The 17,262-nt window shown below is 39.5% G+C and overlaps 1 protein-coding gene across 5 annotated transcripts; it reads right to left on the bottom strand.

Moving 5' to 3' along the window:
• Positions 1–293: 293 nt before the first annotated feature.
• Trmt10b (tRNA methyltransferase 10B) lies at positions 294–14,539 on the bottom strand. Of its 5 annotated transcripts, none has more exons than XM_027931110.2 (9): positions 14,488–14,539; positions 12,939–13,139; positions 12,363–12,471; positions 11,472–11,596; positions 9,116–9,268; positions 7,404–7,482; positions 6,463–6,530; positions 1,346–1,469; positions 294–790 (listed from the first exon to the last, which is right to left on the bottom strand). In XM_027931110.2, the coding sequence occupies exons 2-9, from the start codon at positions 13,122–13,124 to the stop codon at positions 684–686; spliced, it is 951 nt and encodes a 316-aa protein (XP_027786911.1). In that variant the 5' UTR covers positions 13,125–13,139; positions 14,488–14,539; the 3' UTR covers positions 294–683. The 5 variants fall into 5 exon arrangements, with proteins under 5 accessions (XP_027786911.1, XP_027786913.1, XP_027786912.1 ...); XM_027931112.2 differs by lacking the exon at positions 14,488–14,539 and adding an exon at positions 14,385–14,441; XM_027931111.2 differs by lacking the exon at positions 14,488–14,539 and adding an exon at positions 14,086–14,157.
• Positions 14,540–17,262: the final 2,723 nt, after the last annotated feature.

The following is a 17,262-nucleotide window of genomic DNA, read 5'->3' as shown; positions in this document are numbered from 1 at the left end:
AACGCAACATTTTCTAAGATTCATCAATACTTTGGTTTTGTTTTTAATTTGTTACAAATATACATGAAGAATGTAGTTTGTACAAGGCTCAGAATGCAAAACTATTCACACAAATTGGAAGAGAGAGGCCCTGCATTCCTATATTCAGAACAAGGGAGTACTGGGTGAGAGCCACAGGCGGGAACAAAGTGTGCTCTGGGGGCTCAAAGTAGATAGGTCAGGTCAGGCAGATTCTGCAAAGCTTATGTGCAGCATATCACTCAGCTGGAAAAATCAGCATACTCAGAGGCAGCTGGAGAAAGTCATACAATTTAATGCCAGTTTAGTATATATAAAATAATTGATATAACAATTATTTTGCCACATAAACAGTCTTTAAAAGTAGGGTCTTTCACAAATAGAGAAGTATAAAAGATGAATTAACATATCCAAAGTCATGTAGTTTTAGAGCTAATCCTTGTTATATAATTTCTTTTTTAAAACATTGATCAGGGCACTTCCTGAGACCCAGGCACTGTGGACAATGCAAAAGCATAAAATATGGTCCCTGTCATTAGTTTATACTATGAAGATTCAAGATATCAAGTAAAGGCAAGTGTATGCCACTACTACCCTCTGCCCTTTTCTTTGGTTGAAACACCTCAGGCACTTCATCTCCTGCAGCTGCAATCTTAGGCTGCCCGTTATTCCACTGAATTTCGAAGAACATAGCCTTTTCCCGAAGAAACTCCTTTCTTCAATGCTTCAGGCCAGTTGTGAGTCTCCAAGAAAGTGGACAGGATATCAAACACTGTTAAAAGGTAAACAGAAGACAACAACCATATGAGAAAAGAGAACTAGTAAATAAATAATGAGAAAAATGGGTGTTCCAGTATATTTTATTGAACATATGTCCTCTGCATCTCACATGGTACCAGGACGGAGGCAAAGACACAGCCTTGCCTTACCATAAGGACCTCATCCTACACTAAGATACAGGCCTGTCAATGGGCAATACTGCAATACAGAGACACAGTCAACAAAGAAGGGGCCCTGACATGGCTTGGGAGAGGAAGGAAAGTTAGCTTACATGTTCTTGAATTGAACTCTGAGGAACAAATAGGAATTCATCAATCAATAAAGCAGGTCATAGGCAAGGAGAACAATTTCAACTATCCTTAATGTAGTTGGGAAGCAGGAAGAAAATGAAAAATGCCTCTTGGTGGCCAGAATACATGTCACAAAATGCACACGATGAAGTCCAAGCATATAAGTCATAGGAGACTGAGTCAAAGGGCATTATACTTAATGCAATATAGCAGCCTCAGAACTAATGTATGTTGGGCAAGGGTCACGTAAGCAGTACCTTGATTGATAGCCAATATCTCTGAATGATAGTTTTTCCCATTCTGGAGCCTGACCATGTATTCCTGGATTGGTAAGCGGGCTGTCTTGACAGAATACTCCTGGGCCTTTTGAAACGTCACCTTCTGTAAATCAAAGTTAAATACTTTTCATATTACAAAAATTATAAATGAATTATTATCACACATATGGACATGAATGGTAATCATGTAATATGCAAAGCAAACTGTGAGATCCCCATTTATGCCTATGCTAGTTTCCACCAGTAATCACAGAGACAAACATTAAAAATATGTAGTCTAGGGCTGGGGTTGTGGCTAAGTGGTGGAGTGCTTGCCTAGCATGTGTGAGGCACTGGGTTCGATTTTCAGCACTGCGTGTAATTAAACGTCCATTGATAACTGAAAAATACATATAAAAAATAAGTATATGGTAGAATGGAAGACACTTCAGAAAATGAAGAGTACTCATCCCAAGTAAGAAATGGCAGCAACACCTCACTTTCTGGGGACCATTTATTCACAAGCTTCCGTTTACTATCACTTATAAGACAAATAAAATAAGCAAAAGAGGCAGATCTATAGCTACAAGGCTTCAAAGAGCCTAAGCAGTTTAACCAGAGACTGCTCCTGGCTCGAACTGAGTAAGACTTGATTCTGGATATCTGGTGTTTTAAGCTCAGTCAATTGACAGCAGCAAATGAAAGAAAAGGAAAACAGGATTCAAGAAAATTAGGCAGCTGGCAATAAAGCAGCACTGAGGGGCTGGGGCTGTACCTCAGTGGTAGAGCACTTGCCTAGCATGGGTGAGGCACTGCGTTTGATCTTTAGCACCACATAAAAAAATAAATAAAATTTAAAAAAAGACAGCACTGAAGTGTAAGTTTCAACAATCCCATCAAAAGGAAGGGCAGAAACTGCAAAACGGAGTCATAAGAATCAAAAGAACTTAAAAAGTCCAACCATCTAAAGTTCCCCAGGGTCAGTGCACAGAACTGATGACTCTATGAGATGCCCCTGGGCCACAACTGAAGCTTCACAACATTCACTACCTTGTAAGAAATACAGGAAAGATATATATATATATTTTTTTACAATCTTTTTTAAGATATCAGGATTAAAGAGAAAGGTTTAGATCACAAGGATAATCTTCAAATTTGGGTTTAGAGGGGGCCTCAGCCATGTTGACTTTTATTTTACTTTTTATATTTAAAAAAAAAACTTTTAGTTGTCGATGGACTTTTATTTTATTTATTTAAATGTGGTGCTAAGAATCAAACTCAGGGCCTAACACATGTTAGGTAAGTGCTCTACCACTGACCTACAACCTCAGCCCCTATGTTGACTATTTCACTTCAACCACCTACCCAGTGTTTGTCTATCCTTTATAACCTCTTTCCCATTGGCTATCTGGCCTCTAGATGGACAGCCATCATGACAGAGTTCATATACCCTGGGGTGACCCATTTCAAATTGATGGTACCAGATAGCAGGAAATTATCCTTTTTTTTTTTTTTAATATTTATTTTTAGTTTTCGGAGGACACAACATCTTTGTATGTGGTGCTAAGGATCGAACCCGGGCCGCACGCATGCCAGGCGAGCGTGCTACCGCTTGAGCCACATCCCCACCCCAGGAAATTATCTTGATATTGAAATAAATTTTCCATTTGCCTTTAGTCCTCTACTCATTTATCTAGGTCTTTTATCCCAATTAAGCAAGTAAAATGGCCCTGCCACAAGATGGCCATTCAGATACTTTAAGTCAGGGATCATTCATTCCCTATGGATGCTCTTGTCTCCAGACCGATAATTTCAGTTCTGTCACTCTTCTTTGACTATAACTTAGTTTCAAGTCCCTTCATCATTCAGGTCAGCCTCTTCTGAACTTGTTCTAGTTTGTCAACATCCTTTAATTTATGGTCCTATAACTTACTGGTCAACATGAATTACAACCTTGTGTATAAGGAGGTCTAACATCTACTCTGCTTAGATGTTGGATGTGATGGCCAATCCTGAATTGTCAATTTGATTGGATTAAGTGATACCTAAGATTAAGAGGCTTCTGAGTGTGTCAATGAGGGTGTTTCTAGGAATGATTGGCATGTGGGACAGTAACTCGAACGGGAGACCCACCCTAAATGTGGGCTGCAAGATCCAGTTGATTGGGGCCCTGAATAGAACAAAAATGCGGAAGAATGAGGAAGCAACAGTGGATGCAAACTCTGTTCTTCTTGAGTGAGTGCTTGGATTGCTGTGCAATCACCTGAGGACATCAGACTCCAGCTCTTTCACTCTTCCAAAGCAGACTCTGACCAGTAACTCTCCAGGGAGTTTCCAGGCCTTTGATCCCAGACAGAAGCTAGACCACTGGGCCCTTTTGTTCTGAGACTCCAGATTCTTGGACTGAGCAGCTACTGGTTCCTCAGCTCTCCAGCTTGCAGACTATCACTGTGGCACTATCTAGTTCTGCAATCTAGTCTAATAAATTCCCTTTTTATAATCCTAAGAATATAGATTACAGACATCTAACCAAGGCTCACGGTATTTGACAATTATTTTTATCCATTCTCATATATATATATATTTTTTTGTACTGGGGATTGAACTCAGGAGCACTCAACCACTGAGCCACATCCCCAGCCCTATTTAGTATTTTATTTAGAGACAGGGTCTTACTGAGGCTGGCTTTGAACTCGCTATCCCCCCAAGCCATTAGGATTACAGGTGTGTCACCACGTCCAGCTATTCATATATTTTTGAGATGGACTTAACTATATTTCCCAGGCTGACCTCAGGGCTCTAAGCTCATGTGATCCTCCTATCTCATTCTCCCAAGTAGCTGAAGCTATAAGTGACACCACTGTGCCAGGCTATGTTTTTTGTTTTTTTAATCTCTTTAATTTACAACAGATGCCTTCTATTTTAGTTTCTATTACATTGGCCTTTTTTCTGCAAGATTTTTTGTCTTGCAGAATGGCCCCCAGTCTGGATTTGTCTGTTTCCTCATCATTAAATTCAGTTTAAACATTCTTGAGTAAGAATATATCACATCACAGGTGAGATTCTATCATACCAGGAGGCACACAATGTCATTATTTATGATACTATGTTTGATCAAATTTGGATTAGACAGATTGCTTCAATTTAATAGCATATTTTTGCCTTTATAATCTGTATTATGGTACTTTGAGATCATGTAAATGGTTCCTCCACAACTTTTCATTTATCAATTGCCTGAGTTGATGACTACATTGGGAGTGATAAAAACATTAATATTCTAATTCTATTATACATCCCTTATTTATTAGCTGTGTCTTCTTTTTTAAAAATTTTTTAATACGTTCTTTTTAGATATATATGACAGTAAAATGTGTTTTGACATACTATACATACATGGAGTATAACCTATTCTAATTAGAATCTCATTCCTGTGGTTGAACATGATGTGGAGTTACACTGGTTGTATATTCATATATGAGCATAGGAGAGTTATGTCTGATTCATTCTACTATCTTTCCTATTCCCATCCCTCCTTGCTTCCTTTCATTACCCTTTGTCTAATCCAATGAACTTATATTTCTTTCCTGCCCCCCTTATTGTGGTTATTAGTTGATATTCTATAAGAGAGTCCTGCATTATGTTATAAGTTAATGCATATAAGTTAGCATTATGAAGTCATGGAACACTAATGTTTTAAAAATAAATGCAATTAAATTGAGCTATCATTTGAGCTAAATATATTTCATATATGTGCATCACACATATGGAAAAAATATAAAAACATAAAACCTACAAAAACATTTATATAAAATAGACCCACCAACATATACTTGTGGGATCACAAAACATATCAAGAAGGACACATGTTGGGGCTGGGATTTTGGCTTAGCAGGAGAGCACTCACCTAGAATGCGTGAAGTGCTAGGTTCGGTCCTCAGCACCACAGAAAAAATAAATAAATAAAATAAAGGTAATGTGTACAACTAAAAAATTATATATATATTTAAAAAAAAAAAAAGAAGGTCACATGTTATGGTTTAGATGTGAGGTGTCCTCAAAAAGCTCAAGTGTGAGACAATGCAAGAAAGTTCAGAGGATAAATGACTGGCTTGAAAAAATGTCAACACAACCAGTGAATTAATCCTCAAAAAGGGATTCACTAAGTGGTAACTGAAGTGGGAGGGTGTGACTGGAGGAGGTGGGAACTCGGGGCTCTGGGGTATATATTTGTATCTCGGCAAGTAGAACCTCTCTCTGCTTTCTGATCACTGTGTGAGCTGCTTCCCTCTGCCACACTCTTCTGCCATGATGTCCTACCTCACCTCAAGCCCCAAGGAATGGAGCCGGCCTTCTATGGACTAAGATCTCTGAAACTGTGATCCTTCAAATAAACCTTTCCTCCTTTAAAATTTTCCTGGGCAGATCTTTTAATCAGAGCAGTGAAAAAGCTGACCATAAGAACACATAAGAAAACAGCGATTGCCTTGGGGAATAGGGAGAGAGAGACTTACTTTTCCCTATACTCCTTTATGTACATGTTAACTATTATATCCATTATAAAATTTAATAGCTACATAACATATATTATTTAGTAAATATAAACAAAGAAAATTATCTTAGAAAATATTTGTATAGTAGAAACAAAGTTTAAAATTTTAATAACACCCAAATTATTCCAATACAATTCCAGTTAACAATAACAAAAAAAAAATCTGGACAATTTTACTGAGTTTGAAGTTTTGGAATAAGATACATATTGGCAGGGAAATTAGCCAAGAAAAAAATGGCTGATAAAAATATTGTATCAATGCTTACTTGGTCAAGATCAGAGTTACCCCGGTAGATCTGAAGAGAAGACAGAAGAAAGAAACTCAAGAATGACTATTTCTGTAACTGCCACACACTACCTATATTAATTCCTGCTTCTGACTTTTGTGAGGTTCAAGACTGCCGAACTGCTGGTGAGAAGAAGGAATGCACTGATAGAGAGCCAGGCTCTTTCCTCCTGTCCCTCTAAGCTCCAAGACTCTTTGGGTAAAATTACAACAGGGCAATCATCTATAAAAGTAAGCACTACTTTTCAAAATATAGATATTGGGGCCAAAATGTACACTTACCTTCTGAATGCTTTCATCCACAAGTCCACCAAGGATGTAAACTTTGTTTAGGTCAACATCTTGAAGAGCTAATGAAAAAATAAAGGCCATTGAGATCAAATCCGTTTTATAATTTCAAAATCCAAAGAAAGCAAAAGTAAAGAAATATTAACAATAAGTTGAAATTTAATGAATAGAAAATAAAGATTTTAGACTTGTTCAATGAATCCAAAAATTAATTCTCTAAAAATACCAATAAAAGTCAGGCACGATAATGAATGCCTGTAACCCGAGCAGCTTGGGGGGCTGAGGCAGGAGGATCATGAGTTCAAAGCCAGTTTCAGCAAAAGCGAGTCCCTAAGCAACTCAGTGAGACCCTGTCTCTAAATAAAATACAAAATAGGGTTGGGGATGTGGCTCAGTGGTTGAGTGCCCCTGAGTTCAATCATCCCCGGTACCAAAAAAAAAAAAAAAAAAAAAGACCAATAAAATAGACAACCTATTGACATATCTAATCAAGAAAACAAGACAGAAGGTCTAAATCAATATTAGATTCAGAAAGGACAAAATTAAAACTAAAGAGGAACATGCAATAATTAAAAGAGAACATTACAATCAACTTAATACCAATAAATTTGAAAACTAAGTGAAATGGATGATATTCTAGAGGAAAAAATATATATATGTTGAACACTGACCCAAGAAGGGACAATGAAGAAAGCTGACCAGAGGAACTGGACTGCCTGAGAATGGAGACCCTGAATCTGTGCGGCAGTTGATCAAGGCAGGACACCTGAAGAAGCCTCTGCTCAGAAAAGGTGTACAGTTCACACCCTCGGCAAAGCAGTTCAACAAATGCCTTTTTGGGTACTTCTTGAGTGGCTTTAATAAATGGCCAGAGAATACTTAAACTAAGGGCTAGGAGCAAAGTGCTATACGAATCTGTGCAGTAAGATACATACCATGCTCTGAATCAGGAGTCAGGTATACAAGGGTTTCCAGGGGAAATAAACTAAAGCAGTCTTCTTCTGTTACATCCAGCTGAAAAATGCAAAGAACCCAATATGGTAGGAATGAGGTTAGAAGGTGGCCCACAGTTCAACAGCTAGTTACGTGGCATCTAGTTTCCATCAGGCACAGTTAGCTCTAAGTGTATCAAGAAGTGGCATGTCTGACAGTTTATTCTCAGAAAGTACTTGGTCAGGGAGCAAAGACACGTGAAAGGGGCTGGGGTTGTGGCTCAGTGGCAGAGCGCTTGCCTCACACATGTGAGGCACCGGGTTCGATCCTCAGCACCACATAAAAACAAATAAACAAAGATATAGCATCCATCTATAACTTTAAAAAAAAGACTCGAAACTATGAAGTGAGACAGAAAGTGACATGGGGCTCTCATGGAGGTACAGGGATCACACAGGACTACAGGTGAGGGAGTAACAACACCAGGGACAACCTTCTGGTAAAGGAAATGCTGGAGCTGGGTTTCTGGAAAAACAAATGGAAGAAGAATCCAAAGCAGATAGAATTGCCTAAAAAAGCAGTAAGACAGCAATAAGACAGAGAAGTAAGGAAACCATATGTAAGTGAGTCTGTTCAGCTTACATACAAGAATTATTAAAAAAAAAAGTATAGAGAAGTAAATCTGGAAGTGGCTGTACTACACTAGGGACTGCTCAGACAGTAACAGCAACACAGTCAGCTGCACAGTACCACAGAGCACACCCTACACACTCACAGCCTCTATGGATCTCCATAGGGAAGGCCACAAGTGCTCAGCCCCAGATACAAAATGCAAACACATAAGGCTGTGTGTGTGTGTGTGTGTGTGTGTGTGTGTGTGTGTATTGCTGGAAACTGAATCCAGGCCTCACAAATGCTAGGTAAGCACTCCAACAATGAACCACATCCCCAGCACCCATGAGGCATTTTTAGTGTCATTTCTTAGAAACTGATCTGGATTCTCACTTGCATATCTATCATTTATAAGATCCTAGGTATCATTTATAAGATCCTAGGATAAGAATTTAAAAGTACCTAATATTCCCTAAAACTCATCTGGAATCTAAACTACTTCAAAAAATATTATTTCTTTTCCTCCAAAAATCATGTTTCCTAGTTTTGCACCTAAGAGCAAGAAAGAAGTTATGGCATTTCCAAAAATAATTCTGGAGTTTATAGTCTATCATGAGCTATACAGGTAGCAAAACAGTCCTATTAAGTAGTGGTGATATTAGCTTGCCAATGCAGTGGAAACAAATTAAATGTTAGTAACTAATAAGTTCTGAATTTTAAATTGCAATAGTGAAAAGATGTAAATTACAGTGGCCTCAGTACCCATGGTGGACTGGTTCCAGGAACCCCTACAGATACCAAAATCCAAGGATGTTCAAGTCCCACATATGAAATGGCCTAGTATTTGCATTGAAGCTAAGCATATCCTCCTGTATACTTTAAATCATCTCTAGATTACTTATACTGCCTAATACAATGCAAATGCTATGTAAACAGTTGTTATATTGCATTATTCAAGGAATAATGACAAAAAAAAAGTTCACACATGTTTGGTACAGAGAGAGACCAGCTGTATATCAAAATAAGAAAAATTTAAAAAAAATTACTATTAATCCGTGACTACTTTTTAGATAATTCAAAGAACAAGCAAAAAGATTCTTACCAGGTAACTAGAAAATCCATCATTCATCCTCAAACATTCTTCATAGAGAGGACTATCTGTCATGAATCCAGTAAGGCAGATCCAAAAGGGTCTGTCAACTTTTTTGTTTGAACCATACAACCTTCGGATCTGTCCAGCCAGCCTACTTAATTCCTTCAAAGAAATAAGGACAACTCAGGGTGGAAACATGCCAAATCACTTTCAATTCACTATTGAACAATCGCTACACAAAATGCTATTCCAGAAAATCTCATGGACTAGGATGGCACCTTTATCTCTAGAAATAAGTACATGCAAATGTGTTATACACCCTGTGATACCACACCTCACAGATGAAAGTTCAGATGATATCAACCCAGAAATGATGAGTGAATGGAAAAACATTTTCCCTTCTGCTGACCCCACTCTTGCATATTTAATACATAAATTGGTTATGTCAGCTTTTTCCCCCCAATTATTTTTTCAAAAATTTGTACTTTTTAGTCATACATGACAGTAGAATGTATTTTTTTTTAAGAATTTTTTTTTCCTTTTTTTTTTTAGTTGCAGATAGGCACACTACCTTTATTTTAGTTATGTGGTGCTGAGGATCGAACCCAGTACCCCATGCATGCAAGATAAGAACTCAACCCCTGAGCCATAACCCCAGTCAGTAGAATGTATTTTGACATATCATAAGTACATGGAGTTTAACTTCCCATTCTTGTGGTTATACATGGTGTGAAGTTACACTGGTTGTGCATTTATATATTAACATAGGAAAGTTATGTCCAAATCATCCTATTGTCTTTCCCATTTACATCCTCCCTCCCTTCCCCCATCCCCCCTGTCCCAATCTGATGAACCTCTACTCCCCACTCCACCCCTCTTCCTATGAGTCAGCACCTGCATATCAGAGAGAATATTTGGCCTTTGGTTTTTGGGGACCGACTTATTTCACTTAGCATGATAGCCTCCAGTCCTATCCATTTACCAGCAAATGCCATAATTTCACCTTTATGTTTGAGTAATATTCCATTGTATATATGTACCACGGTTATGTTAGCTTTTATCTTAAACTTTACCAATTGATATTTACTATTTAAGCTATTAAAAAGAAGCTGATTACTGAAATTTTTATACTTCTTCAGGAATATTTGGCATCTCTGCCCGTAACTTAGGGAGATGTCATAGGGTTGGAAGTTTTAACTTTCCACCCTCATTCTAGAATGGTTATCTTATAACCTAACTTGATTTGTTTGGTAGAGGAAAAAAGTCTTTGTATTTGATTTAATCTGCTATATCAAGTAATGTAACTAGCAGAGAATTCCTAGTTCACCTTTTCAGAGGGCTAGAGGTTCCATGTAAATCCCCAGATCTACAATTCTCCTAGTTTCTCTGAAAAACATGTTAAACACTAGCACATATAACAGGAAAGTTTGAAAACAAAGAGATTTGTTTAAAGTCTCCACTGCAGTATAAGGCCTAAAATTGAGGAACATTATATGCTGCCATGACTTCTGGTGAAAACAGGAGGACCTCAAATGACCTAATTCAAGTTCCCTTGCCAACTCTGCCCCTACAGATGAGATGAGGCTCCCTAGCTTAAAAACCCTTTTTATCAAGGGGATGCAGTATAATTCCTGTTTATCCCTGAGTAGCAGGTTTTGGTTCCCTGCCAGCTCAAGGAAAAAACTAAACGAACTAGTCATATTTTCCTATAGGAATCAGGAGACACTTCACCCCCTTGATACCACAGAGCCCACATCCCATCACCCTGGTTGCTCATTTTATTCTCAAGTACAACCCCTTTTGTGGCTTTGTGGGATGGGTAAAATACTCCTCCCTAAGGCAGTGAGTATATGAGACTAAAAAAACTGCTGTTAATACCTGTTGTCAAGTACACTTTTTGTATCTGACCATCCCCAGAACCCTAGGGTGAAAATCCCTCCCTCACCAATGGGATGAATGAGAAACAATTAAAACATACACTGCAAAAAAAACTTCCACCAGGTAACCACCCCACCACATACTACCAGGTAAATAGTCCTCTTCCCAGCAGAAGGCCAAAGATTTAGGGTCTGGAGAATTGAGCCTGAAAGGTTCCATCCAGACTAAAGACACCATGAACAGAGAGATAAAGGTGGTGGGCTCAAAACAGAAGACAAGGTAACATCTGCAAATAAACCAATGGATGTATGTTCTCTTTCAGATTCTTTCCAACAGCCATATCAGAACTTAGTAGCCCAGTGTAGAGAACACTTTGGCTGGATTACTAAAGAACTACAGAAGCTGATGATGCATACTCTTCATGAAGGCTGTACCCTTTGGACCTCCCTCAGGTAAGCAGGAATTCCAGGCTTAGTGCATGTTCTACCTTCTTTGACATGTGATGAGTCATACTCAAATCGATACACAGTCTTGGTCCTGAATGTTTGGCCTCCAAGAGTTTCTCTTTGGTTAAGGCTCTCAGAAATCTTTTGCTGTGCTGGGGGCAGATGCCTATAGCAGAAATATCAGAAAAAAAAAAGAAATGGGAAAACAGGAATAATATTCTGTAAAAACAGACTTCCCGGGGCTGGGGATGTGGCTCAAGCAGTGGCGTGCTCGCCTGGCATGCGTGCGGCCCGGGTTCGATCCTCAGCACCACATACAAACAAAGATGTTGTGTCCACCGATAACTAAAAATAAAATATTTTAAAAAATTCTCTTTCTCTCTCTCTCTCTTTAAAAAAAATAGACTTCCCTTTTATTTTTGCACATAAAGAGAATCTTGAGACTCATGAAAGGTATTCATTCATTAGATTTATGACTAGCAGAGTGGTGAGGAGTGTGGGATCTGGAGCAGACAGTTGGGTTTACATCCAAGTACGGTCTGTTCATTCATTAAATTAATTATCTTAGGCATACAATTCAATTTCTATGAGTCTCTGCTGCTTTTCTTACAAAATGGAAATAATCATTCCCTTTAGAGAGTCCAGTAAAATTTTTAGAACTGAACCCAACACATAGTACTGTATAAATGTTAGTTGCTGCTGGAATCTTTACTTCTGAGTTTATAAACACATATGTCAACCAGACTACTTATATTTAAAAAGCAGCATTCAATTTTGCTTTGATACTTTGATGTCCAACAAAATCAGATAATGGGTCCTACCTCCCAGATACTTGTTTTTCCTTAAAACATAATTCCTACTCTCCTAGGAACATGAGGACATGAGTTTGCTAAAAAATAAATGATTACATCAATAATCTCATTAATCATTACCTGGATTTTCTACACGGTTGGCTTTTCTTCTTTCTTTTTCTTGCTTTCTTTTGCTCTTCTTTGCTGCAACTATCTTTTCCCAGTGTCTCTGTTTTCTCTGGACATTTTTCTTATGTTATCCAGAAAAAAAATTGTTTGAGAACTTCATAAGCAACAAAAAGGAAAATGAATATTAGAAAATTATATTATTTTTTAAAAATTATTATTTACAGGTAAAGTTAGGAGAGAAAAAAAGATCTCATCTTAAAAACAAACCTAGACTGGACTGTTTAGAGAAAATACAGCCCTGGAAAAGATATGTGACCTAGTCAATGTCAGTAAAATTCATCAGGGACAGGACCTAACCTACAGTTTAGATTCCCTGACCCTTCTCAGGTATGTAAAAAAATTTCTTTTGAACTTTATCTACTTTTCCCATGACTCAAATGAAACGGAAATATTATGATGAGCAGAAAACTAATTCACTATTTTAAACATACAAAAATCATTCCCAGTCTCTTTTTATTACTAGTAACTACCCCTGAAGCAGGGGTCTTGGGGACAATCAGTCCATCACTGAAAGCCCCCTGCACTCACCGAGCACCATGTTGCACTGCTTGTGGGGAGGGGCTCCCTGTCTGGGCAGTCACATTCCACATCAATCTGCAGAAGCTGGAAGCTTTCAGAGAGTCCATCTTCACCTATGTCTTCTAGGATGCCTTCTTGCCCCTGCAACTCTGGTGACTCTGTTCTCTGAACACTCCTTTCCAATTTCCAGTCCATGTGCCAGTCTCTGTCCTTTCAACCAGATTGGAAAAATACAAAATTACGTGAGATAATACACTATTTCACTTACAAGGCTAATTTCCTATATCCAAAAGATAAATAGTACTACTGTGCTGCTGATGGAGCAAACAGGTGTAAAATACTGACCCCTATTTATTGACCTAAGAAAAGCATGTGTCTTTCAGAGAAATATCCAGCACAGAAGCAGGTAGTAAGGAAGCCAAACATACTTTTTTGAGGACAAACATATTTCCTGACATCTCCAAGCAATGGGTGATTATTCCTTTTTACTGTGACACAGACAACCAAGTTATTTATTGTGTGGATGTTCTTTCTGAAATACACTGTATGACTATGTTTCAAACAATTTACTTTCAAACCAGTGATTTAACAAGTACTTATTAAGCATCTACTACATACAAGGTCCTATACTAAAAACATCATGGGAGAATGAAGAACCAGCCAAAAAATATGGTAAAAGGTCATGAAAGCAATCAAGAATTCTTCTAGGTTTTGGTGACTATCAAAATTCTTCAAACTATACACCACCCCCTCCAGCTGTGTGTCACTGCAGCTGAAAGCCAGTCACCAGTGTGACTGTTTAAATATCCCTTAGAAATGCTTTGTTGGAAAATATAGAGAAGCACTGTAACAGCTCACTTAAGAAATGATGTCATGATTCGGGTAATTTCTGATCTGAGAGAAAACAGGTCAGAAATGTTCTACAGTCAAGTGTCAGAGACCAAGAGTGGCACAAATAATGCCCCTGGCTTGTTCAATATGCGATTCATGTATATGATAAAAAGACCTATTTCTGATGAAAAGTAATGATCTTCCGTCCCACCTGCTTCCACCTCTAGTGGCAACCCTCGTTAACCAGTTATTTTTAGTTCTAACTCCTTAGCCTTGAAACTATATGCTTACACATGACTTCTTGATTCATCTGCTTTGAACTTACCGGCTTCGAATGATACTTCAAATCACTTAAGCAAATCCCCCTCACATTTTACATCTTTTATTAGTTTTGTTGGTTGTTTTTTTTTTTTTTTTTTGCTGTTGTTGTTATTGTTTTTCTTTCTTTCTTTTTGCGGAGCTGGGAGTGGAATCTAGAGCCTCGCGCATGGTAGGTAAGCACCCCACCAGCACTAGAACACCCAGACTCCAGACCCGGGAGCACACGGGTCCCTCCTGCCCCGCAGGCCACGAGCGCGAGCGCGAGGGGTGGGAAGAAGAGGAAGCACTAAGAAGGCAGCGTACCTCGGCCACTCGACCTCAATGCCGCCACCGGCCAAGAGCATGCAGGTGCTCGCATACTGAGCCTCTTAACTCCTAACCAACCGGAAACGAGCCCCGAACATACCTGGGACCAACGCCTCGCGCAGCAGCAGCGGCGCCCATCTGGCCCCGCCCCGAGCCCACTTCCGGTTCCGGATCCCGCTCCGAGCAGCATCCTGGGAATTGTAGTTTTCAACTTGGCAGCAAGATGCGCAATGATCTATTTTTTTTTAAATTTTTTAACATTTATTTTTTAGTTGTTGGTACACAATACATTTATTTTATTTTTGTGTGGTGCTGAGGATCGAACCCAGTAATTCACGCATGCTAGGCAAGCGCTCTACCTCTGGGCCACAATCCCAGCCCTTTTTAAATTTTTTTAAAGTGGTAGATGGACACAATACCTTTATTTTCTTTATTTTTATGTGGTGCTGAGGATCTAACCCAGTGTCTCACACGTTTTAGGCAGGCTGTCCAACACTGAGCTACAACCCAAGCCCCGCAATGCTCTTCAGAGCCTAGATTTCCTCATCTGTTAGTCGAAGATTACGATCCCAGACACCTGCCAAAGATGCAGGGCTCCTGTAGGTGACCAGGAGCCTTGTTGGCTGTCAAGGGCTGATCATTGCAAAACAGGTGAAACCATGTCTCGAATCACCACCATCTCTCAGCCTAGCGCTCCCCAACTCCCCATAGCCAACAGGGTCCACAAGCTGACACCGCCCTTCTCTGAGCACATAGCCTCTGGTCACTCTCCCTCCTCCATTTCCCTTCATACATCGATGGGGACACTGAGACTCCAGAGACATGAAGTGACTTGCCCAAGCCTTGTCTTGATAAAGACTACTAGCTACTCTTTCCTTCACTCCTGCAGTCCTGGGGGAATGCCCTTTCAGAGAGACCCTACCATAAGCAGGCCAGAAATATCTCCTCAAGAAACTAAGGCCTGGCTGGAGCCCTCCTTGGCCCATTTTCTCCTCTGGATTTCATTTGCACAGTTCCCTGCAACCCATGCTTCAATCCACTTTTTAACCACGAACACAAAACATTGCTCCCCAACCCCCACCCCCATTAAGTCTTTTTCTAAAACCCAGCACTATCAGCTATTTGCTCAGAAGCTGGCCCTGGCTTCCTACTGCCTGCTTGCAGTGCCTTGGTGAGGCCTGAAAAGTGGTTCAAATGACTTTCAATGATCCTTTCATGACTGAGCTCACACCACACCTGCCTGTCCCTATACTTCAGACTCAGCCATATTGAATAGACCCATCATCACCACCACCAAGCTCCTGTGTCCCTTCATCACTGAATGAGCTCTCATGGCTACTCTCCCATGGAAAACAAAGACATTCTGGCTGGTGTCACTGCTTCCCCATCCCCACCACATCTCTTTGCTGGATGATTATGCATCCCCTACTCCAGATCCCCCAGTGGCTTCCCAATGTACTTACATGTAAAATCCAACCATCTTCCTAAGGCCTTGAACTAATAGGTTCCTGCCTGCCCCCCCACTCTCATATCCTCTCTGTCTTCCTCCCTCCAGTTCCACTCACTGGTCTTGAAATGCCTGAAAAACACCAAGGGCCTTTGCACATACTGTTCCCTTTCCTCTCACATTTTCCATAGTTGGCTTTTATTTAGGTCTCAGCTCAAATATTTCCAGTTCAGAAGGGCCTTTCCCATCTACACTAGGTAAGACAAGCTCTTCCTATCCCTGTCTTGACACCTTCTTTGTTTTTAAAAATCACTTTTCAGTCAGTAATTTATTTTTTTAATATTTATTTTTTAAGTTATAGGTGGACACAATATCTTTATTTTATTTTTATGTGGGGCTGAGGATGGAACCTAGTGCCTCACACACACTAGGTGAGTGCTCTCCCTCTGAGCCACAACCCCAGCCCAGTAATTTATTTTTTTTCCTCTTATTCCTTCTAACTATAAGTTCTTTGAACATGTCTGACATGCTCACATTTGTATTCTTAATGCCACTGCATAGTAAATATTTGTTGACAGAATAAATTACTTTTGTCCTTTCTTGATAGATCCAAATCCTAACTACCAAATCTGGGGCCTGATACATAGTAGATACTCAATAAATACTTCCTGACATATTAGTTCTAATGAATGCCACCTCCTACAGGAAGTCTTCTCTGATTGCTGCTCTGCTTCTCACCCCCAAAATGACTTCTCACAGCACCTTACCTCCTCTCTTTGGTAACCTTGAGTACATTGTGCCTTATGTTTTCAGTCTCTTTCTCTATATGCCATGTAACCTCCAATAGGAGCTCTTGAAAATAGGATTCTCACCCAATTACTTACATCCATAGTCTGGCGTCAGGCATCACCTGGCATGGGTGTTCCATAAGTGTTTGTTGAGAGACAAAAATCAGTTGATACGATGGTGGTTGGGAAAAGAAAGGAGGGGTATACATGTCCAGCAATTTCTTAGTCATTAAACAAATGACTCTTGCACTGTAGGGTAGGTAGCTTCATCCTGCCTATCTCATATGTCTCAAAGAAAGGGCCGACTTTCTTTGAGACTTCTCCTGCATTACCTTCTCAACAAGCAGCGAAGAGTTCCCACCACTTCTGGGACTTAGTTCTTCTCATGGGAACTGTCCAGAAAAAGACCATCTCCATACAATTACTACCCAAGAAAGGTGAAGGATTTGAAAGGACAGGAGGAAAAGAAAGAAGAAAGCACATACTTCCTGAGTGCCTCAGCTGGAGGCTTCAATCCTCCTTGGCCTCCATGACTATTCTCACAAAAATGCTGAATATATAGTATATAACAATCCCTGGGATATTGGTCATGTTAAAAAATGTTTTCAGGCTATCTAAAGGAATGAGTTAGATATTATAA

The sequence above is a fragment of the Marmota flaviventris genome, chromosome 13, assembly GCF_047511675.1.
Source record: "Marmota flaviventris isolate mMarFla1 chromosome 13, mMarFla1.hap1, whole genome shotgun sequence".
Classification (NCBI taxonomy): Eukaryota; Metazoa; Chordata; class Mammalia; order Rodentia; family Sciuridae; genus Marmota; species Marmota flaviventris.
Note: the sequence above shows the minus strand (reverse complement) of the source record. Positions and strands in the feature narration are given on the sequence as shown.

Coding starts and splice junctions, on each gene's coding strand:
- Trmt10b (XM_027931110.2), bottom strand. CDS start 13,124: ATGGACTGGAAATTGGAAAGGAGTGTTCAGAGAACAGAGTCACCAGAG. Junction 12,472..12,938: donor GCAGTGCAACATGGTGCTCG/GTGAGTGCAGGG, acceptor GGATAACATAAG/AAAAATGTCCAGAGAAAACA. Junction 791..1,345: donor GATATTGGCTATCAATCAAG/GTACTGCTTACG, acceptor ACCTTTTAACAG/TGTTTGATATCCTGTCCACT.